Below are 14,525 nucleotides of genomic sequence, written 5' to 3'. Positions count from 1 at the left end.
TTTTGATCTTTGAAATCTCTCTTTTCTGTATCATGTGAATAGTTCCTTTTTCAACTGAACTCGAGGGTTGATTTCGCGAGGCTGATGGTATGAACACTACAAAGTCACTCGCGACATTTTATACATCGTGACCCAAGGATATAGACTTGGCTCCTGATCAAAACCTTTGCCCTCTTTTCACCACCCTGAAGTGATAATCTATGAACTCGGCAGATTGTACTGCAAGATCCTTGTGAGATTGTATGCAATAAAAAAAAGGCCATAAATGCAAGCCATTTCGAGGTATTGTTATTGGCGAATTGGGACAAACCCGGTAAAATTTATTTCTCTTTTATATTGGGGAATGGATGCACATTAGAATGTATGTGGCATTGCTTTTATAAACGTGGATGGCTCCTAAAAGAGCCGTTTGGTGTGTGTGTGTAGTAAAGCGACTATAGACCACTCTACTTCTTGGCTGGCTATTTGGCGGCCTTCTTTGCGGCTGGTTTCTTAGCTGCCTTTTTAGCTGCCGGTTTCTTTGCAGGCTTTGCCGCAGCCTTCTTTGCAGCGGATTTCTTTGCTGCTTTCTTGGCGGCCGGTTTCTTAGCAGCAGGCTTTTTCGCTGCTTTCTTGGGAGACTTTGATGGCTTCTTTGCTGCAGCCTTCTTCGGGGACTTCTTAGCGGCGGGTTTCTTGGCAGCCTTGGGTTTCTTTGCTGCTGGCTTTTTCGCTTTCTTTGGTTTCTCAACAGCAGCCTTGTTCAGTTTGAAGGAACCAGAAGCTCCTACACCCTTGGTGTGCGCTAGTTTTCCCTTGTCGCTCATGCGCTTGAGCGCCAGCTTCAGATGGACACCAACGTTGTCTCCGACCTTGTAGTTGCCCTTGATGTATTTCTCGATGGCCTGGCGGGACGATCCGTTGCGTTCCTTCAGGGCGCCGATGGCTGCTACGACCATATCAGAGTACTTTGGATGCTCTGCAGGCTTTGCTGGCTTCTTAGCCTTAGCGGGTTTTTCTGCGTCTGACATTTCGATTGAAGCGTTTTGCTGTTCTCGATGCGATTGCTTGCGAGTATTGATGTTTGCGCGCCAAGCGGCGAAATATATTGAGTGGAGGCGGACCTCTGAGGAGCCAGTATAAACAACGGCTCGACCAAGATGGCGGCCATGAAGTGTGTTTCTTTCCCTTAGTTTCCCTTCGGATAACTTTTCCCTTCTTAGCAATATCAAAATATAACTAGAACAGATTACATAAGTAATATTAAACACTCATCTGAGATTAATTTTAAGCTGATGTTTTTTTTTATTTCAAGAAGTTATAAAGCAAAGGACAAGATAGTTTGTCGAACAATTTTCGGTTATGTCTCAATAATATCTAAATATCTTTGCTGAAGAGGGCATTATCATACAATCTCAAGTCTTGCCTTAGAACCTTACTGTTATTTCATGTATTTGAGGTAGAACTACGATGTAGAGGAAAATAATTTCTCGTCATTTCTGACGATTTTTGACAACGCCTAGGAACGCCGACCTGCTCCTGTTTTGTTTCCCGCTTGCAGTCGATCATAGTCGGTGATCATTCAAAAAGCTACCTGCTTGGTCTTCCTTGAAATCACATGCAAGGCTTGATGAGATCCACAACAAGCTAAGAGAATATGTCAGTATTATTTGCTATAGCGTATATTTTGGATTATTACACTGGTCCCCCAAGGTAATATGTTGTATTTTACGTGGCTCATTCACTGTAAATATATGATGCGTTACAATGAAAAAATAATCGGGACGAAAATTATAATAAAATACCTTCAAACTTTTGTTGAGTTGTTATTTAAATCCCTGTGAAGTTTCCATCCATTTGGGCAATATTGAGCGATTGGATGGAAACTTAACAGGGATTTAAATAACAAATCCACAAACTGGTTAGAAAAGTTTGAAGGTATTTTATTATATTTTTCGTCCCATTTTTTTATTGTAACGCATCATATTTTTACAGTAAATTAGACACTTTTAAGTTTTAAATTTAAGGTTTAAATTTAAAAAAAATAAAACATATTACCTTTGGGGACCTGTGATTATTACGACTTTTTAGCTTGTCATATGCTTTCCATATTCAACAGTCTAACAGTTGAGTCTTGTTTGTCTTGTATACAATACTGCAAGGTTTGTGACTCAGACTACTGCAAGTTTATTGATAAAATCCCTTATAATATACTGATTCCTTGCGGAATTTTTGACTACATTCAACCACCTATATATTATGCTACTACACTTTCTAAATCGGTTTGATTTTTATCTTACCCAATACAAAATATAATACATAACATTAATGCGCTAAACACTGCAAAATTGAAGCCATATATCTATTTCATTCAGGGGAGCCCGAAATATTTTACCTTTAAAGACGTCTCTTTGACTTATATAGTTATAGCACGGGCCGGGGGTGATGAAATGATGTATTTACAACAAAGTAAGGGATTTTGTTGTTAGGCAACAGCTTCTATAGTAATTTAACCTGCGCCGATTTTGAATATTTAAGAGTACACGAGGCTATGACTTTTGTATCATTTGGGTGGCTCCTAAAAGAAAGGGTTTTCGGAAAGGTAATATGTTGTATTTTACCTGGCTCATTCACTGTAAATATATGATGCGTTACAATGAAAAAATAATTGGGACGAAAAATATAATAAGATACCTTCAAACTTTTTTAACCAGTTTGTGGAGTTGTTATTTAAATCCCTGTGAAGTTTCAATCCAATCGCTCAATATTGCCCCAAACTGGTTAGAAAAGTTTGAAGGTATTATATTTTTCGTCCCAATTTTTATTGTAAGGCACCATCTTTTACAGTGAATGAGACACTTAAAATACAACGAATTACCTTGGGGGACCTGTGCTTTCCATATTCAACAGTCTAACAGTTGAGTCTTGATAATGCCTTGTACACAATACTGCATGGTTTGTGACTCAGACTACTGCAAGTTTATTGATAAAATCCCTTATAATATTTTGATTCATTGCGGAATTCTTGACTACATTCAACTACCTATATATTGTGCTGCACTTTCTAAATCGGTTTTATTTTTATCTTACCCAATAGAAAATATAATCCAACGTTTTATTTTTGCTAAGACGGACACAGTGGAACATGTATGCGCTAAACACTGCAAAATTGAAGCCATATATCTATTTAATTCAGGGGACCCCTAAATCTTTTAATTTTAAAGGAGTCTCTTCGACTTTATATAGTTATAGTTGTTAGAAAACAGCTCTATAGTAATTTAAGCTGATTTATTTCTAGTATCTGGAAAGCATGTATTGTAATTCAGTTAGTCTAAGGGGAATACTGGTCCTCGTAGGTGCACAGAGATGTTTTATTTTTACGAACAAAGCTTGAAATCCGCGAGTAAGGGGGGTTGACTTTTGACTGTCAATCAAAGGCACGCTCGACTTTTACTGTATTCGCGCCGATTTTGAATAGTGTTCTCTTAAAAGAGTACACGAGGCTATGACGTTTGTATCATCTGGGTGGCTCCTAAAAGAGCCGTTGTTTGGTGCAGCACGGATTGCGCCGTTTACTTGCTGCTGGTGTACTTGGTGACTGCCTTGGTTCCCTCGCTCACGGCGTGCTTGGCCAGCTCACCGGGGAGAAGCAGACGAACGGCTGTCTGGATCTCCCTGCTCGTGATGGTGGACTTCTTGTTGTAGTGCGCCAGGCGGGAGGCTTCACCAGCGATGCGCTCGAAGATGTCGTTCACGAACGAGTTCATGATGGTCATGGCCTTGCTCGAGATACCGGTGTCGGGGTGGACTTGCTTCAGCACCTTGTAGATGTAGATAGAATAGCTTTCCTTACGTCTTCCCTTTCTCTTCTTCTTGCCCTCCCCGACTTGCTTCTTAACGGCCTTCTTGCCTGCGGATTTTCCTGCGGGAGCTTTTGGCGGCATTATGATGTGAAATCAAGTTGCGAGTAATGATACCAGTTACCTCTGAGCCTTATTTATATCAAAGCTACACGCGGATTATTTAGTATGCGGATCGAAAATACTGATATTTGATTGGTTATTTTCAGGTTAATATGATAATCCAGTGCCCCTTTGACACAAGCTTTGCCACGAGGTCAATTGCTTTAGGGAAATTCGAATTTTGATTGGTGCATTTCGATCCGCCGATTATCAAGCTTTCATTATAAATGCTCTAAACATTCAAAGATTTTTATCTACACATTCAGGTAGTAAACAAGCAAACTGTAAGACAATGTCTGGTCGTGGTAAAGGCAAAGCTAAGGGCACCAAGTCCAAGACCCGCTCATCTCGTGCAGGGCTTCAGTTCCCCGTCGGTCGTATCCACCGTCATCTGCGCAAAGGCAACTACGCCGAGCGTGTTGGTGCTGGCGCTCCGGTCTACTTGGCCGCCGTGCTCGAGTACCTGAGCGCTGAGATCCTCGAGTTGGCCGGCAACGCTGCCCGCGACAACAAGAAGACCAGGATCATTCCCCGTCACTTGCAGTTGGCCGTCAGGAATGACGAGGAGTTGAACAGGCTGCTCCACGGTGTCACCATCGCTCAGGGTGGTGTGCTGCCCAACATCCAGGCCGTGCTTCTGCCCAAGAAGACGGAGAAGAAGGTCAAGGCATAAGCAGTTTCTGCTGCAAAAATAACAACGGCTCTTTTAGGAGCCACCACATGACACAAGAGTCATGACTGCACCATGCAATCTACCCCATAAACCCTCTCTTTCCCAAAATCCTTTCAAATCTATAGCAGCTCTTAACTGTTTTCCGCCAAATGGTTGTTTATATTAACCCTTGGTAAGGTTACTCATAAATCGTTATGTTGAAGATTACCTTGCAAACCCTTAAAAGGTGATTCATCGCGAATTCACACAGTGCTTATAAGGAAAATGTTGAGTGCGACGCGGAATTTTTGCGCGCCAAGATAGCTGGCAACACATTCGCAGATATAGCGCGCTTATCAAAGAGAAACGCTAAAAATATAAACAGAGTAGATATGTTTAATGCTAACCCGAACAACTAAGGCTATATACTTTAGAATTCTAGTAGAGAGTAAATGCATTTCATGATTTAATGTCCGATAGCATAATCTTTCTTTTCCCGCCAAAAGCCGTTATGTGTTGTCGGGCCACTATGATAAATTGCTATATCGGGGAAACTCTAAACCGTAACTCGATAGTGTTCCCTGCGCATTGATTATTTCATATTTAATCGAAGTGGCCGTTGCTAAATCTTTGTACTTTGGGCGAAAAACTATTCCGCCTAACATCAACCAGTGATAAAAAGAGGGCAAGAAAAACACAGCATAAAGAATCGAAAAATAAAGTTACACTTGGTCATGACTTTTATTGCATGTGGTGGCTCCTAAAAGAGCCGTTTGTTTTGTATCGACTTGATGATCTAGCCGCCGAATCCGTACAGGGTTCGGCCTTGTCGCTTCAGAGCGTAGACCACATCCATGGCGGTGACAGTCTTGCGCTTGGCGTGCTCGGTGTAGGTGACCGCGTCACGGATAACATTTTCAAGGAAGACTTTGAGAACGCCACGGGTCTCCTCATAGATGAGTCCAGAGATTCGCTTGACTCCTCCACGACGGGCGAGACGGCGAATGGCGGGCTTGGTGATGCCCTGGATGTTATCCCGAAGGATCTTGCGATGACGCTTCGCGCCTCCCTTTCCTAGACCTTTTCCTCCTTTACCTCGACCAGACATAATGATTATGAGCTCAACCTAAACAGTTTGAAGGTAGAATGCCGTATGAGAGGCTTATATACCCGCGATACGGCCCTCAAAGGAAACATAACGTGCATCTCATATTGCAAGAAACACAATACTTAAAGGTCAATAGTCTGATTGATATCTGCAAGTCAAATTAAAAATATTTTGATCCGAGTATGCTATAGAGCCCAGTTCAGATCAAAGTCAACTTGGAATAAAACCATTTCGTTTAATATATTTAAAAAGGTAGATAACTTTGAATGTTTAAAACGATATGAACTACACAACGTATGGGTTTTTATTTTGATTATTTTACGGAATCAAACAGATATTTTAGGAAAACCGGACAGTAAGAAACACAGCATATCTTTGGCGGGCTTTTGTAGGTCAGGAATGAACCAATCAGATTGCGCGCTTTCCAACCAATCAGGACCTGAGGCGGCAAGTATAAATAATTTTATCGTAAAAACTGGCATTCATCCGCTTATCGCACTTTGTCGAAATGGCCCGTACCAAGCAAACCGCCCGTAAATCTACCGGGGGAAAGGCTCCCCGTAAACAACTCGCCACCAAGGCAGCGCGTAAGAGTGCTCCTGCCACCGGTGGAGTGAAGAAGCCTCATCGTTACAGGCCCGGTACCGTCGCACTTCGAGAGATCCGCCGCTACCAGAAGTCGACCGAGCTTCTGATCCGCAAGCTGCCATTCCAGCGCCTGGTCCGTGAGATCGCTCAGGACTTCAAGACTGACCTTCGCTTCCAGAGCTCCGCCGTGATGGCTCTTCAGGAGGCTAGCGAGGCTTACCTCGTTGGTCTGTTTGAGGACACCAACTTGTGCGCCATCCACGCCAAGCGAGTCACCATCATGCCAAAGGACATCCAGCTTGCCCGCCGCATCCGTGGCGAGAGAGCGTAAACAGTTCTTCTCAAGAAAACAACAAAACGGCTCTTTTAGGAGCCACCACATGCAATAAAGGCCCCCCCTCATGCTTCTTGTTCTCATTACATAAGAATACCCCAACTAAATTTCGATATCGCTACAGCTACGCTTTTTTATCGCATAGAAAATATGTTTTTGCGAAGAATTCTAGATATTATAAGACTCTTTGAGGGGGAAACCGAAAGTCCGCGAGAGAAATATGGTCTTGTGAAATCACGAACTTCCCTGTTTCTAGTTGTTAAGACTGATTTTTTACATCGCCATGACATATCAGTGTACAGACCTTTTTTAGGATTGAACCTTTACTCTGTTTTAGATTTTAGAGCATTTTGATCGTTTAAATCTCTCTTTTCTGACATCGTGACCCAAGGAGATAAACTAGGCTCCTGATAAAAACCTTTGCCCTCTTTTCACCACCCTGATGTGATAATACATGAACTCGGCAGATTGTACTGCAAGATCCTTGTGCAATTGTATGCCATAAAAAAAGGCCATAAATGCAAGCTATTTCGAGGTATTGTTATTGGCGAATCGTAACAAACTCGGTAAAATTTATTTCTCTTTTACATTGGGGAATGGATGCACATTAGAATGCATGTGGCATTGCTTTTATAAACGTGGATGGCTCCTAAAAGAGCCGTTTGGTGTGTGTGTGTGTGTAGTAAAGCGACTTTAGACCGCTCTACTTCTTGGCTGGCTTTTTGGCCGCCTTCTTTGCGGCGGGTTTCTTCGCTGCCTTTTTAGCTGCCGGTTTCTTTGCAGGCTTTGCCGCCGCCTTCTTTGCAGCGGGTTTCTTTGCTGCTTTCTTGGCGGCCGGTTTCTTAGCAGCAGGCTTTTTCGCTGCTTTCTTGGGAGACTTTGAGGGCTTCTTTGCTGCAGCCTTCTTCGGGGACTTCTTAGCGGCGGGTTTCTTCGCAGCCTTTGGTTTCTTTGATGCTGGCTTTTTTGCTTTCTTTGGCTTCTCAACAGCAGCCTTGTTCAGTTTGAAGGAACCAGAAGCTCCTACACCCTTGGTGTGCGCTAGTTTCCCCTTGTCGCTCATGCGCTTGAGCGCCAGCTTCAGATGGACACCAACGTTGTCTCCGACCTTGTAGTTGCCCTTGATGTATTTCTCGATGGCCTGGCGGGACGATCCGTTGCGTTCCTTTAGGGCGCCGATGGCTGCTACGACCATATCAGAGTACTTTGGATGCTCTACAGGCTTTGCTGGCTTCTTAGCCTTAGCGGGTTTTTCTGCGTCTGACATTTCGATTGAAGCGTTTTGCTGTTCTCGATGCGATTGCTTGTGAGTATTGATGTTTGAGCGCCAAGCGGCGAAATATATTGAGTGGAGGCGGACCTCTGAGGAGCCAGTATAAACAACGGCTCGACCAAGATGGCGGCCATGAAGTGTGTTTCTTTCCCTTAGTTTCCCTTCGGATAACTTTCCCTTCTTAGCAATATCAAAATATAACTAGAACAGATTACATAAGTAATATTAAACACTCATCTGAGATTAATTTTAAGCTGATGTTTTTTTTTATTTCAAGAAGTTATAAAGCAAAGAACAAGATAGTTTGTCGAACAATTTTCGGTTATGTCTCAATAATATCTAAATATCTTTGTTGAAGAGGGCATTATCATACAATCTCAAGTCTTGCCTCAGAACCTTACTGTTATTTCATGTATTTGAGGTAGAACTACGATGTAGAGGAAAATAATTTCTCGTCATTTCTGACGATTTTTGACAACGCCTAGGAACGCCGACCTGCTCCTGTTTTGTTTCCCGCTTGCAGTCGATCATAGTCGGTGATCATTCAAAAAGCTACCTGCTTGGTCTTCCTTGAAATCACATGCAAAGCTTGATGAGATCCACAACAAGCTAAGAGAATATGTCAGTATTATTCGCTATAGTGTATATTTTGGATTATTACATTGGTCCCCCAAGGTAATATGTTGTATTTTACCTGGCTCATTCACTGTAAATATGATGCGTTACAATGAAAAAATAATTGGGACGAAAAATATAATAAGATACCTTCAAACTTTTCTAACCAGTTTGTGGAGTTGTTATTTAAATCCCTGTGAAGTTTTAATCCAATCGCTCAATATTGCCCCAAACTGGTTAGAAAAGTTTGAAGGTATTTTATTATATTTTTCGTCCCAATTTTTATTGTAAGGCACCATCTTTTACAGTGAATGAGACACTTAAAATACAACATATTACCTTGGGGGACCTGTGCTTTCCATATTCAACAGTCTAACAGTTGAGTCTTGTTAATGCCTTGTACACAATACTGCATGGTTTGTGACTCAGACTACTGCAAGTTTATTGATCAAATCCCTTATAATATTTTGATTCATTGCGGAATTCTTGACTACATTCAACTACCTATATATTGTGCTGCACTTTCTAAATCGGTTTTATTTTTATCTTACCCAATAGAAAATATAATCCAACGTTTTATTTTTGCTAAGACGGACACAGTGGAACATTTATGCGCTAAACACTGCAAAATTGAAGCCATATATCTATTTAATTCAGGGGACCCCTAAATCTTTTAATTTTAAAGGAGTCTCTCCGGCTTTATTGTTAGAAAACAGCTCTATAGTAATTTAAGCTGATTTATTTCTAGGTAATCTGGAAAGCATGTATTGTAATTCAGTTAGTCTAAGGGGAATACTGGTCCTCGTAGGTGCACAGAGATGTTTTATTTTTACGAACAAAGCTTGAAATCCGCGAGTAAGGGGGGTTGACTTTTGACTGTCAATCAAAGGAACGCTTGACTTTTACTGTATTCGCGCCGATTTTGAATCGTGTACTCTTAAAAGAGTACACGAGGCTATGACTTTTGTAACATTTGGGTGGCTCCTAAAAGAGCCGTTGTTTGGTGCAGCACGGATTGCGCCGTTTACTTGCTGCTGGTGTACTTGGTGACGGCCTTGGTTCCCTCGCTCACGGCGTGCTTGGCCAGCTCACCGGGAAGGAGCAGACGAACGGCCGTCTGGATTTCCCTGCTCGTGATGGTGGACTTCTTGTTGTAGTGCGCAAGGCGGGAGGCTTCACCAGCGATGCGCTCGAAGATGTCGTTCACGAACGAGTTCATGATGCCCATGGCCTTGCTCGAGATACCGGTGTCGGGGTGAACTTGCTTCAGCACCTTGTAGATGTAGATGGCATAGCTTTCCTTACGTCTTCCCTTTCTCTTCTTCTTGCCCTCTCCGACTTGCTTCTTAACGGCCTTCTTGCCTGCGGATTTTCCTGCGGGAGCTTTTGGCGGCATTATGATGTGAAATCAAGTTGCGAGTAATGATACCAGTTACCTCCGAGCCTTATTTATATCAAAGCTACACGCGGATTATTTAGTATGCGGATCGAAAATACTGATATTTGATTGGTTATTTTCAGGTTAATATGATAATCCAGTGCCCCTTTGACACAAGCTTTGCCACGAGGTCAATTGCTTTAGAAAAATTCGAATTTTGATTGGTGCATTTTGATCCGCCGATTATCAAGCTTTCGGTATAAATACTCTAAACATTCAAAGATTTTTATCTACACATTCAGGTAGTAAACAAGCAAACTGTAAGACAATGTCTGGTCGTGGTAAAGGCAAAGCTAAGGGCACCAAGTCCAAGACCCGCTCATCCCGTGCAGGGCTTCAGTTCCCCGTCGGTCGTATCCACCGTCATCTGCGCAAAGGCAACTACGCCGAGCGTGTTGGTGCTGGCGCTCCGGTCTACTTGGCCGCCGTGCTCGAGTACCTGAGCGCTGAGATCCTCGAGTTGGCCGGCAACGCTGCCCGCGACAACAAGAAGACCAGGATCATTCCCCGTCACTTGCAGTTGGCCGTCAGGAATGACGAGGAGTTGAACAGGCTGCTCCACGGTGTCACCATCGCTCAGGGTGGTGTGCTGCCCAACATCCAGGCCGTGCTTCTGCCCAAGAAGACGGAGAAGAAGGTCAAGGCATAAGCAGTTTCTGCTGCAAAAATAACAACGGCTCTTTTAGGAGCCACCACATGACACAAGAGTCATGACTGCACCATGCAATCTACCCCATAAACCCTCTCTTTCACAAAATCCTTTCAAATCTATAGCAGCTCTTAACTGTTTTCCGCCAAATGGTTGTTTATATTAACCCTTGGTAAGGTTACTCATAAACCGTTATGTTGAAGATTACCTTGCAAACCCTTGAAAGGTGATTCATCGCGAATTCACACAGTGCTTATAGGGAAAATGTTGAGTACGACGCGGAATTTTTGCGCGCCAAGATAGCTGGCAACACATTCGCAGATATAGCGCGCTTATCAAAGAGAAACGCTAAAAATATAAACAGAGTAGATATGTTTAATGCTAACCCGAACAACTAAGGCTATATACTTTAGAATTCTAGTAGAGAGTAAATGCATTTCATGATTTAATGTCCGATAGCATAATCTTTCTTTTCCCGCCAAAAGCCGTTATGTGTTGTCGGGCCACTATGATAAATTGCTATATCGGGGAAACTCTAAACCGTAACTCGATAGTGTTCCCTGCGCATTGATTATTTCATATTTAATCGAAGTGGCCGTTGCTAAATCTTTGTACTTTGGGCGAAAAACTATTCCGCCTAACATCAACCAGTGATAAAAAGAGGGCAAGAAAAACACAGCATAAAGAATCGAAAAATAAAGTTACACTTGGTCATGACTTTTATTGCATGTGGTGGCTCCTAAAAGAGCCGTTTGTTTTGTATCGACTTGATGATCTAGCCGCCGAATCCGTACAGGGTTCGGCCTTGTCGCTTCAGAGCGTAGACCACATCCATGGCGGTGACAGTCTTGCGCTTGGCGTGCTCGGTGTAGGTGACCGCGTCACGGATAACATTTTCAAGGAAGACTTTGAGAACGCCACGGGTCTCCTCATAGATGAGTCCAGAGATTCGCTTGACTCCTCCACGACGGGCGAGACGGCGAATGGCGGGCTTGGTGATGCCCTGGATGTTATCCCGAAGGATCTTGCGATGACGCTTCGCGCCTCCCTTTCCTAGACCTTTTCCTCCTTTACCTCGACCAGACATAATGATTATGAGCTCAACCTAAACAGTTTGAAGGTAGAATGCCGTATGAGAGGCTTATATACCCGCGATACGGCCCTCAAAGGAAACATAACGTGCATCTCATATTGCAAGAAACACAATACTTTAAGGTCAATAGTCTGATTGATATCTGCAAGTCAAATTAAAAATATTTTGATCCGAGTATGCTATAGAGCCCAGTTCAGATCAAAGTCAACTTGGAATAAAACCATTTCGTTTAATATATTTAAAAAGGTAGATAACTTTGAATGTTTAAAACGATATGAACTACACAACGTATGGGTTTTTATTTTGATTATTTTACGGAATCAAACAGATATTTTAGGAAAACCGGACAGTAAGAAACACAGCATATCTTTGGCGGGCTTTTGTAGGTCGGGAATGAACCAATCAGATTGCGCGCTTTCCAACCAATCAGGACCTGAGGCGGCAAGTATAAATAATTTTATCGTAAAAACTGGCATTCATCCGCTTATCGCACTTTGTCGAAATGGCCCGTACCAAGCAAACCGCCCGTAAATCTACCGGGGGAAAGGCTCCCCGTAAACAACTCGCCACCAAGGCAGCGCGTAAGAGTGCTCCTGCCACCGGTGGAGTGAAGAAGCCTCATCGTTACAGGCCCGGTACCGTCGCACTTCGAGAGATCCGCCGCTACCAGAAGTCGACCGAGCTTCTGATCCGCAAGCTGCCATTCCAGCGCCTGGTCCGTGAGATCGCTCAGGACTTCAAGACTGACCTTCGCTTCCAGAGCTCCGCCGTGATGGCTCTTCAGGAGGCTAGCGAGGCTTACCTCGTTGGTCTGTTTGAGGACACCAACTTGTGCGCCATCCACGCCAAGCGAGTCACCATCATGCCAAAGGACATCCAGCTTGCCCGCCGCATCCGTGGCGAGAGAGCGTAAAAAGTTCTTCTCAAGAAAACAACAAAACGGCTCTTTTAGGAGCCACCACATGCAATAAAGTCACACTCCATGCTTTTAGTTTTCATTATATAAGAATACCCCAACTAAATTTTGATATCGCTACAGCTACGCTTTTTTATCGCATAGAAAATAAGTTTTTGCGAAGAATTCTAGATATTATGAGACTCTTTGAGGGGGAAACCGAAAGTTCGCGAGAGAAATATGGTCTTGTGAAATCACGAACTTCCCTGCAGTTGTTAAGACTGACTTTTTACATCGCCATGACATATCAGTGTACAGACCTTTTTTAGGATTGAACCTATACTCTGTTTTAGAATTTAGAGCATTTTGATCGTTGAAATCTCTCTTTTCTGACATCGTGACCCAAGGAGATAAACTAGTCCTGATAAAAACCTTTGCCCTCTTTTCACCACCCTGATGTGATAATACATGAACTCGGCAGATTGTACTGCAAGATCCTTGTGCAATTGTATACCATAAAAAAAGAAGGCCATAAATGCAAGCTATTTCGAGGTTTGTTATTGGCGAATCGTAACAAACCCGGTAAAATTTATTTCTCTTTTACATTGGGGAATGGATGCACATTAGAATGCATGTGGTATTGCTTTTATAAACGTGGATGGCTCCTAAAAGAGCCGTTTGGTGTGTGTGTGTGTGTAGTAAAGCGACTTTAGACCGCTCTACTTCTTGGCTGGCTTTTTGGCCGCCTTTTTTGCGGCGGGTTTCTTTGCTGCCTTTTTAGCTGCCGGTTTCTTTGCAGGCTTTGCCGCCGCCTTCTTTGCAGCGGGTTTCTTTGCTGCTTTCTTGGCGGCCGGTTTCTTAGCAGCAGGCTTTTTCGCTGCTTTCTTGGGAGACTTTGAGGGCTTCTTTGCTGCAGCCTTCTTCGGGGACTTCTTAGCGGCGGGTTTCTTCGCAGCCTTTGGTTTCTTTGATGCTGGCTTTTTTGCTTTCTCAACAGCAGCCTTGTTCAGTTTGAAGGAACCAGAAGCTCCTACACCCTTGGTGTGCGCTAGTTTCCCCTTGTCGCTCATGCGCTTGAGCGCCAGCTTCAGATGGACACCAACGTTGTCTCCGACCTTGTAGTTGCCCTTGATGTATTTCTCGATGGCCTGGCGGGACGATCCGTTGCGTTCCTTCAGGGCGCCGATGGCTGCTACGACCATATCAGAGTACTTTGGATGCTCTGCAGGCTTTGCTGGCTTCTTAGCCTTAGCGGGTTTTTCTGCGTCTGACATTTCGATTGAAGCGTTTTGCTGTGCTCGATGCGATTGCTTGCGAGTATTGATGTTTGCGCGCCAAGCGGCGAAATATATTGAGTGGAGGCGGACCTCTGAGGAGCCAGTATAAACAACGGCTTGACCAAGATGGCGGCCATGAAGTGTGTTTCTTTCCCTTAGTTTCCTTTCGGATAACTTTTCCCTTCTTAGCAATATCAAAATATAACTAAAACAGATTACATAAGTGATATTAAACACTCATCTGAGATTAATTTTAAGCTGATGTTTTTTTTATTTCAAGAAGTTATAAAGCAAAGAACAAGATAGTTTGTCGAACAATTTTCGGTTATGTCTCAATAATATCTAAATATCTTTGCTGAAGAGGGCATTATCATACAATCTCAAGTCTTGCCTTAGAACCTTACTGTTATTTCATGTATTTGAGGTAGAACTACGATGTAGAGGAAAATAATTTCTCGTCATTTCTGACGATTTTTGACAACGCCTAGGAACGCCGACCTGCTCCTGTTTTGTTTCCCGCTTGCAGTCGATCATAGTCGGTGATCATTCAAAAAGCTACCTGCTTGGTCTTCCTTGAAATCACACGCAAGGCTTGATGAGATCCACAACAAGCTAAGAGAATATGTCAGTATTATTTGCTATAGTGTATATTTTGGATTATT

General features: G+C 43.1%; 9 protein-coding genes across 9 annotated transcripts; 2 read left to right on the top strand and 7 right to left on the bottom strand.

Annotated features, from left to right (window-relative positions):
* Positions 1–299: 299 nt before the first annotated feature.
* LOC125557428 (histone H1-delta-like) lies at positions 300–1,130 on the bottom strand. The gene has a single exon (XM_048720028.1). The coding sequence runs from the start codon at positions 1,008–1,010 to the stop codon at positions 462–464; it is 549 nt and encodes a 182-aa protein (XP_048575985.1). The 5' UTR covers positions 1,011–1,130; the 3' UTR covers positions 300–461.
* Positions 1,131–2,939: 1,809 nt separating this feature from the next.
* Positions 2,940–3,988, bottom strand: LOC125556744 (late histone H2B.L4-like). Its single transcript, XM_048720029.1, has one exon. The coding sequence runs from the start codon at positions 3,921–3,923 to the stop codon at positions 3,552–3,554; it is 372 nt and encodes a 123-aa protein (XP_048575986.1). The 5' UTR covers positions 3,924–3,988; the 3' UTR covers positions 2,940–3,551.
* A 215-nt stretch (positions 3,989–4,203) lies between these two features.
* LOC116607803 (histone H2A-like) lies at positions 4,204–5,056 on the top strand. The gene has a single exon (XM_032369259.2). It carries the CDS (start codon positions 4,234–4,236, stop codon positions 4,612–4,614), a length of 381 nt encoding a protein of 126 aa, XP_032225150.1. The 5' UTR covers positions 4,204–4,233; the 3' UTR covers positions 4,615–5,056.
* Positions 5,057–5,315: 259 nt separating this feature from the next.
* LOC116607804 (histone H4) lies at positions 5,316–5,797 on the bottom strand. Its single transcript, XM_032369261.2, has one exon. It carries the CDS (start codon positions 5,699–5,701, stop codon positions 5,390–5,392), a length of 312 nt encoding a protein of 103 aa, XP_032225152.1. The 5' UTR covers positions 5,702–5,797; the 3' UTR covers positions 5,316–5,389.
* A 1,364-nt stretch (positions 5,798–7,161) lies between these two features.
* Positions 7,162–7,932, bottom strand: LOC5520639 (histone H1-delta). Its single transcript, XM_001640299.3, has one exon. The coding sequence runs from the start codon at positions 7,888–7,890 to the stop codon at positions 7,327–7,329; it is 564 nt and encodes a 187-aa protein (XP_001640349.2). The 5' UTR covers positions 7,891–7,932; the 3' UTR covers positions 7,162–7,326.
* A 1,587-nt stretch (positions 7,933–9,519) lies between these two features.
* LOC5500882 (late histone H2B.L4) lies at positions 9,520–9,964 on the bottom strand. Its single transcript, XM_032369260.2, has one exon. It carries the CDS (start codon positions 9,905–9,907, stop codon positions 9,536–9,538), a length of 372 nt encoding a protein of 123 aa, XP_032225151.2. The 5' UTR covers positions 9,908–9,964; the 3' UTR covers positions 9,520–9,535.
* Positions 9,965–9,988: 24 nt separating this feature from the next.
* On the top strand, positions 9,989–10,607 carry LOC5500881 (histone H2A). The gene has a single exon (XM_001622207.3). It carries the CDS (start codon positions 10,218–10,220, stop codon positions 10,596–10,598), a length of 381 nt encoding a protein of 126 aa, XP_001622257.2. The 5' UTR covers positions 9,989–10,217; the 3' UTR covers positions 10,599–10,607.
* A 692-nt stretch (positions 10,608–11,299) lies between these two features.
* LOC125557430 (histone H4) lies at positions 11,300–11,800 on the bottom strand. The gene has a single exon (XM_048720030.1). The coding sequence runs from the start codon at positions 11,683–11,685 to the stop codon at positions 11,374–11,376; it is 312 nt and encodes a 103-aa protein (XP_048575987.1). The 5' UTR covers positions 11,686–11,800; the 3' UTR covers positions 11,300–11,373.
* Positions 11,801–13,124: 1,324 nt separating this feature from the next.
* Positions 13,125–13,953, bottom strand: LOC125557427 (late histone H1-like). Its single transcript, XM_048720027.1, has one exon. It carries the CDS (start codon positions 13,858–13,860, stop codon positions 13,306–13,308), a length of 555 nt encoding a protein of 184 aa, XP_048575984.1. The 5' UTR covers positions 13,861–13,953; the 3' UTR covers positions 13,125–13,305.
* Between the last annotated feature and the right edge of the window lie 572 nt (positions 13,954–14,525).

This window comes from Nematostella vectensis, chromosome 12 (genome assembly GCF_932526225.1).
Source record: "Nematostella vectensis chromosome 12, jaNemVect1.1, whole genome shotgun sequence".
In the NCBI taxonomy this organism is placed as follows: Eukaryota; Metazoa; Cnidaria; class Anthozoa; order Actiniaria; family Edwardsiidae; genus Nematostella; species Nematostella vectensis.
This window is presented reverse-complemented; position numbering and strand designations above follow the sequence as displayed.

Coding starts and splice junctions, on each gene's coding strand:
- LOC116607803 (XM_032369259.2), top strand. CDS start 4,234: ATGTCTGGTCGTGGTAAAGGCAAAGCTAAGGGCACCAAGTCCAAGACC.
- LOC125557428 (XM_048720028.1), bottom strand. CDS start 1,010: ATGTCAGACGCAGAAAAACCCGCTAAGGCTAAGAAGCCAGCAAAGCCT.
- LOC5500881 (XM_001622207.3), top strand. CDS start 10,218: ATGTCTGGTCGTGGTAAAGGCAAAGCTAAGGGCACCAAGTCCAAGACC.
- LOC125557427 (XM_048720027.1), bottom strand. CDS start 13,860: ATGTCAGACGCAGAAAAACCCGCTAAGGCTAAGAAGCCAGCAAAGCCT.
- LOC125556744 (XM_048720029.1), bottom strand. CDS start 3,923: ATGCCGCCAAAAGCTCCCGCAGGAAAATCCGCAGGCAAGAAGGCCGTT.
- LOC5500882 (XM_032369260.2), bottom strand. CDS start 9,907: ATGCCGCCAAAAGCTCCCGCAGGAAAATCCGCAGGCAAGAAGGCCGTT.
- LOC116607804 (XM_032369261.2), bottom strand. CDS start 5,701: ATGTCTGGTCGAGGTAAAGGAGGAAAAGGTCTAGGAAAGGGAGGCGCG.
- LOC5520639 (XM_001640299.3), bottom strand. CDS start 7,890: ATGTCAGACGCAGAAAAACCCGCTAAGGCTAAGAAGCCAGCAAAGCCT.
- LOC125557430 (XM_048720030.1), bottom strand. CDS start 11,685: ATGTCTGGTCGAGGTAAAGGAGGAAAAGGTCTAGGAAAGGGAGGCGCG.